Source organism: Canis lupus, chromosome 15, assembly GCF_003254725.2.
Source record: "Canis lupus dingo isolate Sandy chromosome 15, ASM325472v2, whole genome shotgun sequence".
In the NCBI taxonomy this organism is placed as follows: domain Eukaryota; kingdom Metazoa; phylum Chordata; class Mammalia; order Carnivora; family Canidae; genus Canis; species Canis lupus.
The window spans coordinates 34,349,107-34,367,096 of NC_064257.1; the positions used below are offsets into that span (position 1 = coordinate 34,349,107).

Below are 17,990 nucleotides of genomic sequence, written 5' to 3' on the forward strand. Positions count from 1 at the left end.
AGAACATTCTAGACTGATGGCCCTTCCCAGCCACATCAGATCACTTAGTTTCAAGCTGGCTTCATTCTGGCCTAAGACAAAATAAAACTAAGCGTCAGATCTGTGACTCATATTGAGTTCCCAGTACCATTCAAAATTAGGAATTCTAAAGGGGATGTTTTCTTATAACTGTAGAGCATCCCACTGTGTTTATTTTAAATGTCACAGATTTATTTAGAAAAATAATTTATTTTCTCTTTTGAGAAGGTTGAGCTTTCTTGCATATGTGTCTAGAAAATGGATTTGTTGAGAGCGGGGGGTGGGCAAGAAAACTATCTTAACTTCCTTTTGATCGGGTGTTAAGAATAGGCATCTAGTATAAGCAGATAAAAAGCAATTAGATAAACAATGAGCTCTGAAAAGTCTAGTATTTTATTGTTGGAACCTCAAATCCAACCTGTGCTGAATTTGTCTGTGTGGGTGGAAAGTGAATTTTTGCAGGCTGAGTATCTTGGGTTTGGAAGCAGTTTCTCAGTTTCTCCCATATTGCAAAGCACAGCACATGTGTTCAGTTATGGATTTCCACAAAACTGGCAATCCTGAACCAATGAACGGGTGAGGTTCCAAAAGTTCATTTGCAAGTTTGTTTGGCACTCAGAATGCATTCTCCCATGGAAACAATGTCATAAATTAAGGACTCCGTCCCACACCAGCCCACAAAATTCAATTGATTTCGTTTCAACAAATATTTATTGAATATTTACCAAGAACCCAATGTGGGAAATGAGATGGCGAGGTGTTATTGAGAGAAATCAGATGCCATTCTTGGCCTTGAGGAATTCCCAGGCCAGCTAGGGAGACAGACATGTCAACAACATGAACATGCATTCATTCAGCCATATATCCGATTGACAAATATTTATTGAGCAGCCACGTTGTGATAAGGCCTGTGCTGGGTGCTCGGGTTATAGTTCTTTCTTGCCTACGGAGAGTCTGCAATCCAGTGAGGAATGTGGACAGGTGTAAATCAGTGAGGTTTCTGCTCTGGTGATACTGCATTGACAAATTCTTAGTGGCTTAAAAGAAAAAAACATTGTTTTCTTGTTCATGGGTGAGCTCCAGTGGGAGGGGGTGGGGTTGAGGGTAGGATGCCCTTTGCCTCAGGTACAGATCGAGAGATCGATTCAGGTCGTCTTCACACATCTCTCATCCTGCGCGTACCGTTGTCAGGGCAGTCGGTGGAGACACCAGGGGCCGTACTAAACTCTGCAGCATATTCAAAGCCTCTGTTCACATCATGGTTGCTGGTTCTCTGCTGGCAAGCACACCACATGGCCAAGCCCAACATCAGTGGGGTAGGAAAATACTGTCTACCCTAGTGGGAGACGATGGAAACAGGACAGAGGGTATGGATTTGTCATTGCACCACGGGACAGATTGAAGAATTGGGCATAGCAATCCAGTCTACCTTAACAAGTAAAAGAGCTACCAGTCTACTGATAAGTGAGTAGAGTATATAGTAGGGGTTCGCACAGAAGCAGTGGAGACACATGAAAAACATCTAACCCAACTTCAAAGTAAAGGAAGGTTGGCAGGGAGGAATGTCCACACCAAACCTGAGGTATGAGCAGATACCAGCCAGATAAAGCTGAGGCGGGCGACTGGCTCGGGGGACAGGTGTGTCAAAGCCAGGAGCTGTGGGAGCACCTGGCCTGATGCTCAGTATGAACGGAGCATACAGCCTTGGGCTGGGGGGTGGATGGCGAGCACTGTTGAGAAAGTGGTGTGGTAGGAGGAGCAGTGGAGGACGGGTCTTATAAGCCATATGAAAGAATTTCAATTTTGTTGGAAGGACTTTGGGGAGCTACTGCAGAGTTTCAAGCAGAAGAGTGACCAGATCAGGTGTGTGTTTTAGAATAAGCATCCTGGTGAAGATAGACTAGAGGGGAGCTGCTGGATGCTGTGGGCCACTTAGAAGGTGGTTGTAAACCAGCAGGAGATGGGGAACAGGTTACAGGGATGATAGTAGCAATGGGAAGAAGTGGATGGACTCAAGAGCTGTTTTGGGAGATGGAATTGACAGGACTTTGTGATTAATTAGATTTCCCCTTGAGTTTGACACACTCAGAATAGGGCCATAAAATAAAAAATAAAATATCCAGGTAGCCACTGTTTACCTGGAAGATGTATTCTTTCCCCCTGATCTAAGTCCTCATAAAGACAATAAAGAAGTGATACCCAAACACATGATGGATTGGACAAGGCCTTAGATTGGAGCCCAAGGATGGGTACTTAAGTCAGAGGGAGCAGGACTTTGGAGTGATGCCAGAGCTGAGTCTCAGAGGGTGCAGCGGGGTGAGTCACTGCCCTTTTCTCAGCAACACAGTGACCTTGGTGTTGAGATGGTAGGGGAGGGAGGCAGGCATCTGGCTTGGGTGACCAGATGGACAGGGGTGTCATCACTGAACAGGAATGTAGGAGGGTGGCCTGTTAGGGATGCACAGCAATGCAGGCGGTGACAGCAGAGGACGAAGAGTGCAGGTCCTAGAGTTGGCTTGCTCAGGATTGAATCCAGGCTTCTTGAGGAGCAGCAGGTTCCTTACCTTCACTGTGCCAAATCCCCTCTTCCATAAAGTAGAGCTGATAAAACCTTCTAGGGTGGCTGAGAAGATTAAATCAGATAATGTGCGTAAAGCCCTGGGCATGGTACCTGAGTCCTAGCGAGCACTCAAGTAATGTTAGCTATTGTGATGGTGGAAGCCCAGAGGAGGGAGCCATTAGTTGTAACCAAGGTTAGGGAAGGCTTCAGAGAGGAGGTGGCATTAAAACTAGGCCTTGACTAAAATTAACAACACAGGAGACAACAGGTGTTGGTGAGGATGCAGAGAAAGGGGAACCCTGGTGCACTGTTGGTGGAATGCAAACTGGTGCAGCCACTCTGGAAAACAGCATGGAAGTTCCCCCAAAATCTAAAACTAGAGCTACCCTATGATCCAGCAATGGTACTAGTAGGTATTTATCCAAAGGATACAGAAATACATATTCAAAGGAGTACATGGTGTTTATAGCAGCATTATCGACAATTGCCAAACTATGGAGAGAGGCCAAAAGTCCCTTGACTAGTGAATGGATAAAGAAATTGTGTGTGGGGATGCGTGTGTGTATATGTATTTGTGTGTGTGTGTGTGTGTGTGTATAATGGAATATTACTCAGCCATCAAAAAGAATGAAATCTTGCCATTTGCAACAATATGGACCAAGCTAGAGTGTATTTTGCTAAGTGAAATAAGTCAATCAGAGAAAGACGAGTATCATGGGATTTCACTTATATGTGAAATTTAAGAAACAAAATGGATGAACATTTGGGAGGGGAGGAAAGAGAAAGGGAAACAAATCATGAGAGACTGCTAACGATAATGAATAGGGTTGCTGGAGTGAGGTGGGAAGGTGGGCCAGATGGGTGATGGATGTTAAGGAGGGCACTTGTTGTGATGGGCACTGGGTATTATGTTGTAAATGATGAGCCACTGAACTCGACTTTTTTTTTTTTTTTGAACTTGACTCTTGAACCAATATTGAACTGTATGTCAATTTGCTAGAATGTGAATTAAAAAAAAAAAAAAAAAAAAGATTAAAAAAAAATTAGGCCTTGAAGCCTGAGTAGACTTTGACCAAGGGAACTGGGAATGGAAAGCATTTCAGAGGATCCAGCATAGGGAGCTGTCTTTTGAAGGAGTGGCAGGTTGGCCGTTAGTCCTAGAGCTACTGGCTCTAGAAGGAAGGAAGGAAGGGAATGGGGGTTCGGTGGGACCAAGACCTGAAGGGCACTGAGTTTGGACTTTATTAGTGGGTCCTGGAAACCCATTAAAGGATTTTCAGCAGAGGACATGACCGTATTTGTATTTTAAAATGATCATCCTGATGGGAGTGTCCAGCATGACCTGCATTAACCCCAGCACCAACTGTATCAGATTTCCCAGCTGTACCCCTTCCAGGGTACCCTGTCTCTTGGTGTGCCTCATAATGGATGAGCTGCTTTCACATCTTTGCCTGAGTCATCTACTTGGCTGCTCTTTCTCCAGATTTCATGTGCCTCCCCGTCTCTCCCGGCACCACCACGAGGCTCCCCTTGCTCTGGTCCCAGTCATGCAATGGAACCAGGGCTGGGTCCTCTTCAGAAAATGGGCCATGTGGGAAAGGCCGAGCTGGTCTTTGTTGTCCTACTCTGCCGTGGCCCTCCTCACACAGGAGGTATGCAGGATCAGGCTTACTAATTAGCAGGTGCGTTAGCTAAAGGTATCTGTAGTTCCCCTTGATTATTTGTATAAACCTAACACTTGGCCCATATTCTTCTACATATTTCTTCCATGTAGACACATGGAAAAGCTTCAAAAAGCCCTGCTAGCAGCTGTTGGTAGATCAGTCCTCAACTTGGCCTGACAACGGGGCTCTGACCAGTCCCTCTGTCAGCCTTTCTGAAAGGCTGGGGGTCACGGAAAGGGGTTTTGAATGCAGGAGAGAAAAACTGAAATCTGACTGCTAAACCATATTTGTCTCCAGCGCCCCAGAGTAACAAAGAGTTAAATGATTTGCTTGTGGCCACATCCAGTTCCTTACGCTGCTGTCCTGGGTTGGGGTCTCCTCCCCTCTCTCCTCTAAGAGACATTCTCTCCTCAAGTTTCTCTGGCCATTTTTTAACTCAAAGGGCCATAGACTGTTATCACCCCAAAACTTGGCCAACGCAACCCTTGGTATATGGTGATCCATGAGGTCGGCCTTCCTGTGGCCTGGTCTGCCCTCCTGAGAGGTGGGCAGTATCAGCAGAGAATCCCCCCTGAGGGCTTTCCAGTAGGAGCCTGCTGGGCTGTGCCCAGTGACCCTTCGGGACACAGTTGCAGGTGCCTCTTACAGGAAGCCTGCCCGGGCCCCAGGCCAGTCAGAAGACAGTCTGCATGGGTGGAGGGGGATGTGCTCACACAGGACGCTGTGTCCTGCATTCCAGGCCCTTTTCCTGTAGTCCTCCTGCTACCCTGGGAAGGAAGTACTAGGACAGCACCCACTTTGGGGATGAGAAAACAGCCTTAGGGTATATATTTGTTTTCCACAAATTACCACAACCGTAGTGATTAAAACAGCATACGCTTATTATCTTACAGTTCTGGAGATCAGCAGTCTGTGGTGGGTTTTGCTAGGTTACCTTCGAGGTGTCTAAGGGACGGTGTTTCTTCTGGAGGGAGAACCCATTTCCTGGTCTTTTCTGGCTTCTGGAGGCAGCCTACCCGCCCTGGCTCATGGCCACTTGTTGCCTCTTCAAAGTCAGCAACGTAGTGTCTTCACATCTCTCTGGCTCTGAATTTTGTTTGCATCGTCACATCCCCTTCTCTGACTTGACCCTCCCACCTCCTCTTGATCCCCCTGTGATTATTTTGGGTCCATCCAGATAATCCAGGATGATCTCTCCATCCTGAGAGCCTGAATCACACCTCTGCAAAGTCCTTTTAGCTGTTCCAGGAGATACATGTGCAGGTCCCAGGGACTGAGACGTGGGTATCTGTGGGGCCCGTGATTCCGCCGACAGCAGGTTGTACAAGAGGTGGAACCTAGCTCGAACTCCTAAACCAGTGCGTTCACCTCCCACTGTAGGGAAAGGGAAGAGAAACAAGGAAGAGACATTGTTCCCTAGAGGGAAGAGCCTGGTCTAAATGGACCCTGCATGGAGGACTGATGGGATTCGGAGTCAACCCAACTTGTAGAAAGCCTTCCACCTTGGAAGTTGAAGCATCCATGCCTTCATTTAATTGGTATCTCTTGAGAACCTAGTGTGTGGCAGGCACTGCCCTAAGCCCTGGGATTATGCAGCGGTGAGCAGCACAGCCTGAAATCCTTGCCCCCGTGGAGGTCCTTCCGATGCGGTGTTAGATTCCTGATGCTGCCCTAGCAGATGAACACTAAGTCAGTGGCTTACACTAACACAGATTTGTTCCCTCACAGTTCTGGAGGCTAGAAATCCAAAATCAAGGTGTCGGCAGAGCCATGTTCCCTCTGAAGGCCCTCGGGGAGAGTGCTCCCTCCCCTATTCCAGCTTTTGGGGGCTCCTGGTGACTCATGGCTTCTGGCAGCAGAGCTGCAAGCCCTGCCCCTCTCACTACATGGGCCTTTCCTCTTGGTGCATTCAAATCTCCCTCTCCTTTCTCTTTTCGAGGCTGCAGGCATTGGATACCTTAAATCCAGGAGGATCTTCTCTTGAGATCCTTTCATTACATCTGCACAGACCCCATTTCCAGATAAGGTCACCACCTTCTGAGGTTCTGGGTGGACATGAATGTTGAGCGAACATCGTTTGACTCACTCCATGAGGCAAGAGGGACAGTGTAAACATAAAAAAGGAAATAACATGTCAGATGGCGATCAACATTCTGAAGAAAAATACAGCTGAGGACGGGGGTTAGGGAGTGCTGGCTGGAGGCCCAAGGGGTTGCAGTTTGAGCCGGACAGTCTCCGAAGGCCTCACAGTGAGGGTATGTCTCAGTCAAGACCTGAGCACGTTTGGCTTTAGAGATGCTTCCCCTCCACCCCCCCAATCCCACCCCCCAGGTGATGCCCACACCGAGCTGAGTGGCCAGGAAGACAGTTTGACACAGAAGATGATTCCAATTCTGTATTGAGGCCTCCTTTCCTTCCAATCCGGGATGTGTCCTGGTGCTGGCAGCCTGTACAGTGACACTCCTTTATGGTCTAGCGCGGCTCTAATGACAACGATAATGGTAATAATGGGATTTGGGGGCGGCCCCTCCTTCTTGTGTGAGGACCCCATTGTGCCGACTAATTGTGTAGAAGCAAGTAGGACAACTGTCTGTGGGGTGGAAGCAGTGGGGAGCAAAGAGGGATATGTTCTTGGGACCTCGGGGCATTACTGAATTACCCTGGCAGAGGCCCAGCCCCTGCATGTGGGTTACTGAGAATCCTAAAGTGATTAGGGGGCCTTCGAGCAATGGAGGGGGCTCTCAGGTGAACCCAGCTCTCTGGATTCTTCTTCATCCTTATCCACTGCCATAAGCTGTGAACACCTCCTACTTAGTTCAAAGCAGAAAGTAGAGAGGAGATGACATCACTGGGGGGCACATCTCCTGGCACCCTGAAGGTTGACAGAGGTCAACATGGGGAGAACGCTCGTCTTACTCAGAAGCCCATTTTGTCTGAAAGAGGGGGCAGCTGAGGTTCTCAGAGCTCAGCATCCAGACTGCTTATCTGTACCATCTCTTTAATTGATGTTCTCTGACTTGGAACAAGTACCATTAGGAACGCCCCTCTTAGTAAATACATGTTTTAATGGAATAGATTTTTTTTTTAAATGACCTTATCATCTCAAGCAGCAGGCACTTTCACAAGTAGGTATTGATTGGCTTTTAAACATTCCTCAAATGTTTTCCCTTGTCTTTGTGACCTAGCATATGTCCTGTTCCCAGCACCTTCTCCACCTTCGAATGCAAGGTTCCCATCTTCACTGGAAGCCTTCCAGGCAGCCTTTCATGTTTTTGCTTGTGTAATGTTTTGTAAAGCTTAGGAGCTTATGTTCTGCTATAGAGAGAGGAGGGCCACTTGTGATATGCCAAGTGTGGCGCTCAGTATTGCTCTCGAGAAGATGGGCCACCTGCTTTCCTGATGGGGAACATGAGGCCCAGAGAGGGGAGGGAATGTGCCGTGCCCCCTAACTGTGCAGGAAATGTGTAGAAGAGCAGCCCTGAGCCCAGATCTTCTGGACTCAAGGGGCATCGTTTTCCCACGTTTATTCCCATGTTACATATTTTAAGAACACCTCCCTTAAATTCTTCATCTCGTGGTTTGCATTTGGAAGTAGAGACACCAGCTTTTGTATGCTCGTCACCCAGAAAAGAACCACACGGGGTGAAGGCTACAAATCCCTTTTGTGTGAGTGTTTCAGTCCACAGATGTGTTTTATGTGTGCTAAATAGCTCAAAGTTTCGAGACAAAGGCTGGTTTCCCACCATGCCAGTTAACAGGCCAGCCCACTGAACAAAAATCAATGAAACAACTTAGGCTGGTATCATGGAGACATAGTCAAGAATTTTAGTCACTTTAAGATGGAATTCTTAATCCAATTCAGCTAACGCTTGTTGCATTCGGGCCGTAGGTCAGGCCCTGAACTAGGCCATTGGGGGAAAGAGCTGAATGAGGCTCTACCCTGGAGAAGCTCACAGGTTGGGGCGGGAAGCAAACACCAAGCAAATCCTACCCATACACTGTGGAAGGTGCCCCTAGCTGGTGCTCAAGGTGTAGGGAGACCCCAAAGAGCCCTTTAGTCTTGGGAGGAAGGTGCATCGTGATTAAGAATCCTTCAAGAAGCCTTGAACTGTGCCTGCCTCCTCAGGGAGGAAGGGTACACTGACTGCTGACCTGGCGAGTGTGAGCAGCGCCCATGGGCCATATGATGAGCTTTACTACCCGGATCCCTGTCTCGGCACTACCATTCTGCGTGTGATGGCTTACATCATCCAAATTTTTGCCTAAAGTCTGTTTCACTTGCCCACATAACAGGTGTAACGACAATGACTAGTATTTACGGAGGCATTACCCTAAGCCTTACTTAAATAGATGTACGTTTTGCGAACCACTCCACGAGGCAGAAACTATTAACATCCACATTTCTGCAGATGGACAGCCTGAGATGCAGGGAGGGTGCATGACTCGCCCAGTGTCGCCAGCTTGTCGTTGCCACAACCACTCTCCTCTTCGTTTCTGAGCCGGGCTGGTCTTTCATCATTTCCTTGCAGAGAATGGAGTTCCAAGCTTTAAGTGAACTTGGGGTCCTGGCACATGCTGCTCCTTCTCCCATTATCCTTGATGTGGCTCGGTGGCTTTCATCCTAGATTTCTGAGCTGAAGTGCCATCTTTCCCGACCAATCTAAAGTAGCTCCTCTGTGCTACCTTTTTAGTTTCTGCGGAAGACCGACTTTAATTTGAAATTATTTAAAATTATTGTTGGTTTATTTGGTTTTTGTCTGTGTGTCACTGGAGTGTAAGCTTACTAACAGGGGGACTTTAATTGGCTTATACACCGATGAGTCCACGGTGCCTACTGTGGTGTTTGGTGTCTGGTGGGCACTCAGTAAATATTTGTGGCATGAATGCCAAATATGGCACTAGGTTCTCGGGGTACCAAGGTGAATGAGGTGAGTCTTTCCCTCCGAGGACCTGCAGTCTAGTGGGAGGGACAGGCAATCAGCAACTGATGCTATGTGCTGTATATACCTGGAATGTGTGTAAGGTGCCACAGGGACACAAAGGAGGGAGCTGCTGCTTTGCCTGGAGGTTGGGCAGATGTCATGGAGGAAGAGACATTGACCTAGCCTTGAACAAGGAACTCACTTTCACTAAGTAGACTGCAGACCCAGGAGCGCTCTGGGCTGTGGGAGCAGCATAGGCTAGGAAGAGCCAGGCATGTTTGCGTTGGATGCATCAGTCAAATAGACTCGTCAAGCCACAGTTGCCTAGGGATGAGTTTGGAGAAGAAGGCAGGAGCTAGATCATAGTGCCAGGATAGAGACATGAACATGGAAATGTGTGCTCTAGGTTCCTGGGTGTAAAAGACAGCTAGGCAGAGGAGTTTGATACAGGCACGGGTGCCATTGAAGGCTTTTAAGTAGGAAGTGCTATGATCGGCTCTGCACCTGAGAATAACCTAGATGTCTATCTGGAGGCTGATTGAAGGCCCTGGAGGTGGCAGGAGCCCAGGTGAGAAGTGATGGACGAGGGTGGAATGCAGGATATAGCATAGAGGGATGCTTAGAGTTAATAGGTCCTGATCAACTGAATATGAGAGCTGAGGAAAAAAACCAAGAAAGGCCTGAAGTTTTGTCATTTGATCCACTCTTTGAATTATTACTCATTGACCAAGATCAGGCCGTATTTCCCAGCATGCATGAAAAGAACTTCTAAAAAAAAATGTTGGAAGATATTGCATCATTCATTCCTGTCTTGAAAAGTTACAAAGCATGCCGGCATAGTCAAGGCTCTGAGAAATCCTGCAACAGAGAAATTCATTTAATTTTATTTGGCCAGCGTCTCCCAGACCTCTTAGCAATAGAACCCTACCTTAAACTTAACACTTCAAACAACCCAAAGAACACCGTTGTTTTCTGGGAAGTGACTAAAACCTATCTTTTACTATATGGTCCATGTGCTATCCTGGGAAGCCTTTGGAAGCTTTGAGGAATTTGGCACCAGGCACAAAAGCATGGACGCCAGTGCCAGACTGCTGAGGTTCACACTGTGCCACCTGACCACTGCGCCTCCAGTTTCCTCATCCGTGTGATGGACCTGATTAATAATAATAATAATAGTAGTAGTAGTAATAGTAATAATAATACCTGCTTCCTGAGGTGGTTGTGAGGATCAATGAGTTAATTTCTGCAAAGCCCTGGGAGCAGCACCTGGCCTGTGGGAAGGGCTCAGTGAGCGTCAGCTTTCTTGTGAGGTCACAGAGGCACATAAGTGAGACTGCAGGAGTAGCCCTCCACCTGCTAACTCTGTGACCTTGGGAGAGTTATATGGTGCCTTCCGCACTCAGTTTCCCCCATCTGTAAAGCAGGGACAATGATCATTGTTACTGCATAGCTTTGTTATGAAGAATAAATGAATCAAATCATGTGAAAGAATGTGGCCTGGTGTATTAGATGGTTTCATTTTTTTTTTAAGTCTTCTAAATGGTCTCTGTTATTAGCACAATTTTATCATGTAGATTGCCTTTCAGCTCCAGGTTTTTCTCTTCCCCAGCACATTATTTGGATCTGGTATTTTGGCATTGCCCTTTCCTGACTCCGAAGGCCTTGAATTCAGGGTGTAGTTGGCCACTGATGGCCTCCTGTCTTCTGTTCGGTCCAGTTTGGTTTCTTCATCTCCTGGACTGGGGATCATCAGGAGAAGGTCCTCTTTGCCTTTCCTACAAACACAGACATCTGAAATCACTCAGCAGAAGACCTTGGGGTGCTCTTGTAGTGAAACCTTCCCCCAGTGTGGACACAGCCTCTTGTTCCCTGAAAGAGAGGCTGGGTTGTTCCCTTGCTAAAAGTTTTCTGATACTGTATCAGTCTAGAATCTTTGGAAGAGGTTACACCAACCCCACATTCAAGCCAATTACCTGGTATTTAGTTATCGGTTTCCTTCGGGGACTGTCTGCTCTTGGTGAACAATTAGATTAGGGGATGCTGATGAATTTCGAGTGGCAGGAAGTAGAAGTTACGTTTCTGAGTTCAGAGTTTCTATTTCAAGGTTGAGTAAGTGGGCTTTTTGAGGTCGGTGGCAGGGAGGATGCCACCTCCTCCCCTGCACTGGCCCTTTCTGGAACCTTCCAGGCGCATGTGGGTTCTGAGTGTGAGGTTTAATGTCCACTTGATTCCTCTGGGCGCTCCAGGTGGCAGGGCAGGGTCGGTCAGAGGCTGTCTCCAGAGGAAGGGCCATGACACCGTGTTGTAGATTGTGACCTTGGAATGGATGCCAGGGACCCAGCAGAGATAGCAGGTGTAGTAGTTTCCTTTGGAAAAGAGATCACCCTAGGGTGGAGCTGCTGGCAAGGGGTCCAGTTGGCCCCATCTGAGCCCTGGGGGCTCGGACCCGAGGCCGGGACACTGGGCCCTGCTGGTCACAAGAAAAGGTCACAAGAATTTAGGAGGGATCCTAAATTCTGTTAGGATTTTGGACAATTTTTGCACAGTGAGAAGCTCTGGGTTGCTCTCTGGGCTTCCCAAAAGGGAAAAGCTAACTCAAAGATTGAAAACTGTTAAATATTCCAGCATGTTGCCCACCTCATTGGATAGTGTACCTCGAAAAGTAGGTGAGAAAGGGCTTCCTTTTTCCCAGGTTGTCAAAATGCTAATGACAGAAGAGCTCACTTATGTGCCAAAATTCACTTTCCTTTTTTTTTTTTTTTTTTTTAAGATTTTATTTATTTATTCATGAGAGACACACAGAAAGAGAGAGAGGCAGACACATAGGCAGAGGGAGAAGCAGGCTCCATGCAGGGAGCCCGATGCAGGACTCCATCCTGGGTCTCCAGGATCATGCTCTGGCCTGAAGGCAGCGCTAAACCTCTGAGCCACCCGGGCTGCCCCAAAATTCACTTTCATACTAGTTTTTCAGTGCTTTAATATCTGTCACTTAAATTTTAAGACTCATGCTTACAAAGTTACTACTGTAACTTCACTGAAACTGAATTGTGGGATTGAAGCTTTTGGCTTACTATAGCATTTATTACACTACTTAATTCAGTAAATAGGTAAAAGTAGCCTTCAGTTTGTATTATTTTACATGTTTTTACCTGTAGTTGTGAATGTGAATTTACCTGGGTACTGAGATGGACAAATAAACTCTCACTGAACAAGAAAAAGAGAGAGAGAGATTGAGGCCTAATAGAGTCAGATTCCAAGGTCCCCCAGCACATGGGCATTTTACCTGCCTGGGAACTTCAACTACTTTTCAGAAGTGGGTCTCTCTCTTCTTTATGTTGGCATGAAAACAATTAATAATTTAAATCCTACCCATTAAAAAACCAGAAATACTGTATAAATACAATAGTATAGTAATAAATTTAAGAGTGGATCCAGCTGGGCACTGTTCCCAGACTACCAGCTGAGCAGAAACACAAATAAGTAAAGTAGAAGAAAAACTGCTATATAATGCAAATGGCTGCAATCTCATTGTTTCCTTGCTACTCTTTATTGCAAATATGTAGCATTGAAGTTACATTATGGATAAATAGGCTTTGTGGGCTAACCTGGAGACCTAATCACAGTTTATAACATTATTTCTAGGGGAAGAAAAGTGTATTCTAAATTACAAACAGATAGGTAGCAAGCAGATTGTAGGTGTGTGTGCAATAGATTTGTAAATTGGGGGCCTCTTGGGATTTTAACCTGTAGATGCATGTTTTGTACTCAAGGCTAGTGATCGATGAAAATCAGAGGCCTCTCAGACACCCCCCTCACCCTCAAGTCTTTGCTATCCTTCAACCTAGAGACTCTGCCTGGCTTTCTTTAATCTCTGTCCCTGGGATGCCTAACCTGGCCCAGCCTCACCCTCCTCCCCAGCCACTGTTGAGGCCCCAGGAAGCCAGGAGGAACTCTGAATGTCTTTGCCCTTTCACACCTTATTAAGTGGGTAGTTAGGGTTCATAGGAGGCCATGCAGCAGGGTGGCCAAATGGGTGGCTCTGCAGGCACACTTCTATCACTTGTGGCTGCATGACGTTGGCATGTTATTGCACTTCTCTGAGCCTCTGTCTCATGCCTATAGAACGAGGTGGTTGTGAGGACTAGTGCAGGAGGGCCACCTGTAAGCACTCAGACCAATGCCTGATGTGGGGCAGCGCTCTCTCCTTGCTACCTCCTGCTGGGGTATTTGGGTGTTTAGACAGATTTCCATGAACCCGGGAAGCAAACCCATTCTAGGAAACTATGTTCTGAATTCCAAACAGCAAACTTAAAGACAAGTGTCTGGAACCTTCTGTTCAAGAGTGGAGGTCTGGATAGGTTTTGAACATACTTCTTCATGAGTCGGAGGTAGGGGGGGACCATGTACTTATATAGTTGAGTGGGCAGTATCGAACTCTGTTATTATTTTGAGTAGATGAAGCCCTATAGCACATTTCATAGCAGACTAATAAGAATGAGCCTTCCTAACTAGCTTTCTTCATTAAACTATTTTTGCATAAAGTGGTTTTGTTGTTGTTGTTTTTAATTTCTGATCTGGGTTTTTTTTTTTCTTTAGGTAATCTTTTCTTTGCATTGAGCTGGTTCTGTTTCCTGATTTGCGAATAGGCTAGTGTCTCCATGTTGGCCATAGGGTGTAGGCATGAGCTCTCCCTGGAAATAGGACTGGAAAAAGAAAATAGTGATCAGGAGTCTTAGGACTTTTGGGTAGACCCTCAGTAGAGGATGGGGCAGGAGCAGTAACACAGAGGAAGGGAAGCAAATCCATTGCTTGCTGTTCTCTCCAGAATGTGCTCATTCTAATCTGAATCCAATTTTCGTCTCATCTGGGGCCTGAAGAAATTGAAATGAAGCCACTTAAGAGATCAGCCTACCTGAGAGCACCTCACTGAGGATCAGCCTCACCAAGAGTCGTGTCCAACCATGACATTTTAATTTCATTTGGGCAAAGGGCTTAAGTGTCTGTGCCACCTGACCGTTGCTTTTGTGATACATAGGAGTAGGAATGATAGCTTTCGAAAGGGATGGTTTCAAAATAACTGCTTTTGTTTTACTAAAATGGGGAGGGGGGGCTCTAAGATCTGCTCCCCCTCCTTAAGAAATTTGAATGTGTGGGTAACATGCTGTCATGAAGATTTTATAATTTGCAATATTGCAAAAGTAATAAGATACTGTTGTTGGTTGACCATCTGGTTGTACATTCTTGGTGTCACGGTTTGCTGTTTTATTTTTTAAATTTTATTATTTTTACTGGCGAGAAGCAAGAAATGGGAGTTTAGAAATTTCAGAGGTGTTTTAGAAACAAGAAATATATGTTTAATTGCTTAACATGGCTAGATTTTGTTGCTACCTTGTACAAAATAGGAAGTAAAAGGTTCAGTATATATTTTTTCTTTTCTTTTCTTTTTTTTTTTTTCTTCTCAAAAGATAAATTGAAAACTTCTAGTCTGTTTCCTCTCTGGCCCCGGATTTGAACTTTGAGCTTACAGTAACAATAGTCTCTTTATCATAACTAAGGGTCAGACATACGTTATAAGAAAACTTTAGAAAGAAAAATCACCAACAGAAGGGACCTACAGCGATTTCATATTTCATCCATCCATTCAAAAAATATTTATTGAAACCCCGGTATTTGCATATCATGCTGCCAGACACTGAGAGATTTGCTGAAGAAATCTTAAAGACATCCTCCCTTCCTTTGAGGAGCTTAGAGCTCACTTGGGGGAGAAATGACACCGACATACGAAACAGTTAAGTTGTAATTCAACACAGCCTATGATTAAATACCAAAATGTGCGGTTCCGGCAAGAAATGCTACAGGAGTTCAGCAAAGGGAGTGATAACTCAGTGGCACTACTGTGTTCTGCCTACAAATTGGCAAATTGCAGCACTATTTGTATGAAATATTTTACACTTGTTTTTTTGGCAGCCCTTAGGCCTTGACTTCCAGGCAGCATTAAGAGCCTACGACAATATTTGTACTCCAGTCTCTCTAAAACTGGCTTTTTGTTTTGTTTTTCTAATAGACGGAGGAAGTGCCTTACACAAACCAGAGTGCCCAAGAGAGGCAGGTAGTTTTGACAGTCATAACCTCTTTCAAACCCAGAAGAAGGAACCAGCTCCGTCATTCTGTTTTTCAGTCCAGCCTCACTCGTCCCTGGGTGGCACCCTCTCCCTCATACCGACCGATGGTTTAATTTGAACTTAATGTCCGTGACGGACGAGCTAGCCATCAAGGGTCAGATAAATTTATGGCTTTGGAGAACTGCTGATGAAAATCCCCACGGTCAGGACGTTGGAGAAGGAACCAACACAGATGTAGGGGAGTTTGTACACAGATGTGATCCCTGCAAGCAGGGCTCCCCAACACTTGCTCAGAGTACTGTGCCCGGGGATGATGTTTAATGAAACTCACCGGCTTCCTGTTCTATTTTTGTCATATTCAAATTAGCACAGAGCTCAAAGATGAAGCCATGAGGCCTAAATTCTTACAAATGAAAAAAAAAAAAAAAGGAGAGAAGAGGAAGAAGAGGAAGTAAAAATGCTTGTGAAGTCAGCATACCCTTTCGGGAGACCACATCCCACTCCACTCCGACCCTTACAGGGACTCCCCACAGATGAAAGCTTTTATCACTTGGTTGCTTTTCGATCTCGTGATTCACAAATTTTCCATTTCTTTGAAAACGTACTGTCACTGGTTCTCCTCTACCCCTCCATTTTAACCTCAGGCCCTGACGAGGCATAGACATAACAGAGATGTTTTGGTCTTTTCTTGATATTATCCAATGGAACATTCATGGAGTTCAACCCCTTTGAGAATAACACAACCCTGGCTGTTCGTCCTTTCTGTGGGGTTGCTGGCCCTTCTGGTGAGGCAGGAGTTCCCAACTGAGCATGACCTGCAGTGGCCAAGACATCCTGCAGAGGAGGCCTCTCACCCTGGTCATGTTTATTAGAGGCATTGGCCCTGGCCACAGATTAAGATTTCTCTGGGCCATCCTCTGAGCTGACAGACTTGGGAAAATAGCCCTGGAAAGTGTTGCACCCATATCTTTTGATATAATTGGGTGTCTGTCTAAATAAATGTTCTATAGCAGATGGTTATGGAATGGCTTATCACATTCTTGGGAGGACTCTGCCCTTGAAATATTTATATTTAATTATCACACTACAAGCACAAGATGGCTTCATTATTTTTCTAATAAAAAAAAGATTTTCTCTGTGGGTTGATATTCTGGGAATGAATCACAAACCTAAAATTTATACTATATGTAAACCCTTTCTTGGGCTCTGTGCACCAGGGTTTTCTAGAAGGGAGCACTTTAATTTTAGAATCCAGAGAGGATGAGCTTTGGGTGTGTTTGGCGATGTCATCCTGAGAGATGCCGCAGGAGCCAAAGTTCAGCGTGTTGTCTACATTTGTTCTCTGCTCGTGGACATGATGGAAAAAATGCTTGGCTGTTGTCCTGTTGCTTTTCATGGTTTTAGCATCATGTTCCTATTCTCGTTCAAAATCAATAATCCTGTACAAAGCCTGGCATTCTGTACTGAAGCCAAATATGAGAAAGTTTTAACTAATGCATGTGTGGGGTTGCTGTTTTGTTGCCTTTTCCTTTTTTTGATAGGTGTACTTTTAAAGAAGACTGTGTAAATCCAGAGTATGAAAACTGGCTGGATATTTCATCTGGAGCTAAAAAGTGCCCTCAAATTAACCTATTTCGAAGCAGCAAAGATAAGGTAAGAGGAAAGATTTTAAGTCGTCTCTATTGTCTCATTTTGCACCACTGATGCCAACTTCCTTCTGTGTGTAAAATATCTACTAGCATTAAATAAGCTTAGTTAGGAGAGTCCATTTATTTAGTTACTGATATTGAGAGCCTGACAAATGCCATACACTCTGCAAGAAGACATATGTCATGGAGTTTGTCATCTTGTAGAGCTGAGGAGGATTCTCATCCATTGAATTTAAAGAAAAAATGGACTATTCATGTGTAGTAGAAAAATGTATTGATAAAAAAAAGTTCAGATTCATGGTCAACAAGAGTCCTTAAATGCAACTTAAGTATAGAATTTTGTTTTACGGTCCTTTCTCTAATTTGTTTAGGCTTCTCCTGATAGCTATCTTATATACATGTCTTTAAGCAGTAATGGTAGGGCAAGAAACCACTATGGGCAGTGAGTATTACGAATTGGGTCCCTTGGAAAGTCAGTGGGCTTTTGTTATGGGCATACTGCCATTGGCAGCTCTTCGCCCTGTCATTGGATAAGAGAAAGGATGCAATGGGCAGCATATTCAAGCATCTTCTGGTTCACACACCATCCATACCCTGTGGGAATACGGAATTCCTGCTTTGTAATCTCAGTGGTGCTGTAAGGAGACATTGTCTCCCTAATTATAGTTCTTATATTATGAATAATTGTACAGAATCCCCATCAGCAGCCAGTTGACCTGTCTGCTGAGCCCACTCTGTTTTATTTGAATGCCACATTAACAAGGAAATGGGCCACTTTCTCTTTTCCCGTACACTTTGCCATTTCAAATAGCAAGAACCATACCACTTAAGATGATTTAACATTTAATAAAGGAGAGCCAGAGCATTTAATGAGTGATAAATAATAAAAGAATAAAGCTTTCAAGTCATAAGTGATCAGAACTTACGGATTTAAAGTTATTTGGCTATTGTCACTTTCTATTGTTTTCCAGCAGGTTGGGGTGCGGGGTTGAGAAAAGAACTTTCAAAACCTTCATCCAAACCTCCACCAACCCTGAGTCAGAGTGAAAAAACTG

General features: G+C 45.3%; 1 protein-coding gene across 1 annotated transcript in view; it reads left to right on the plus strand.

Annotated features, from left to right (window-relative positions):
• Positions 1-17,990, plus strand: part of PLXNC1 (plexin C1) — a gene marked incomplete at its 5' end in the record, with an annotated part of 137,258 nt that overhangs the window by 38,585 nt on the left and 80,683 nt on the right. Inside the window, one exon of the mRNA XM_025438862.3 lies at positions 16,828-16,939. Within this exon, the coding sequence (XP_025294647.3) occupies positions 16,828-16,939 (112 nt within the window). The remainder of the gene's footprint in view (positions 1-16,827; positions 16,940-17,990) is intronic.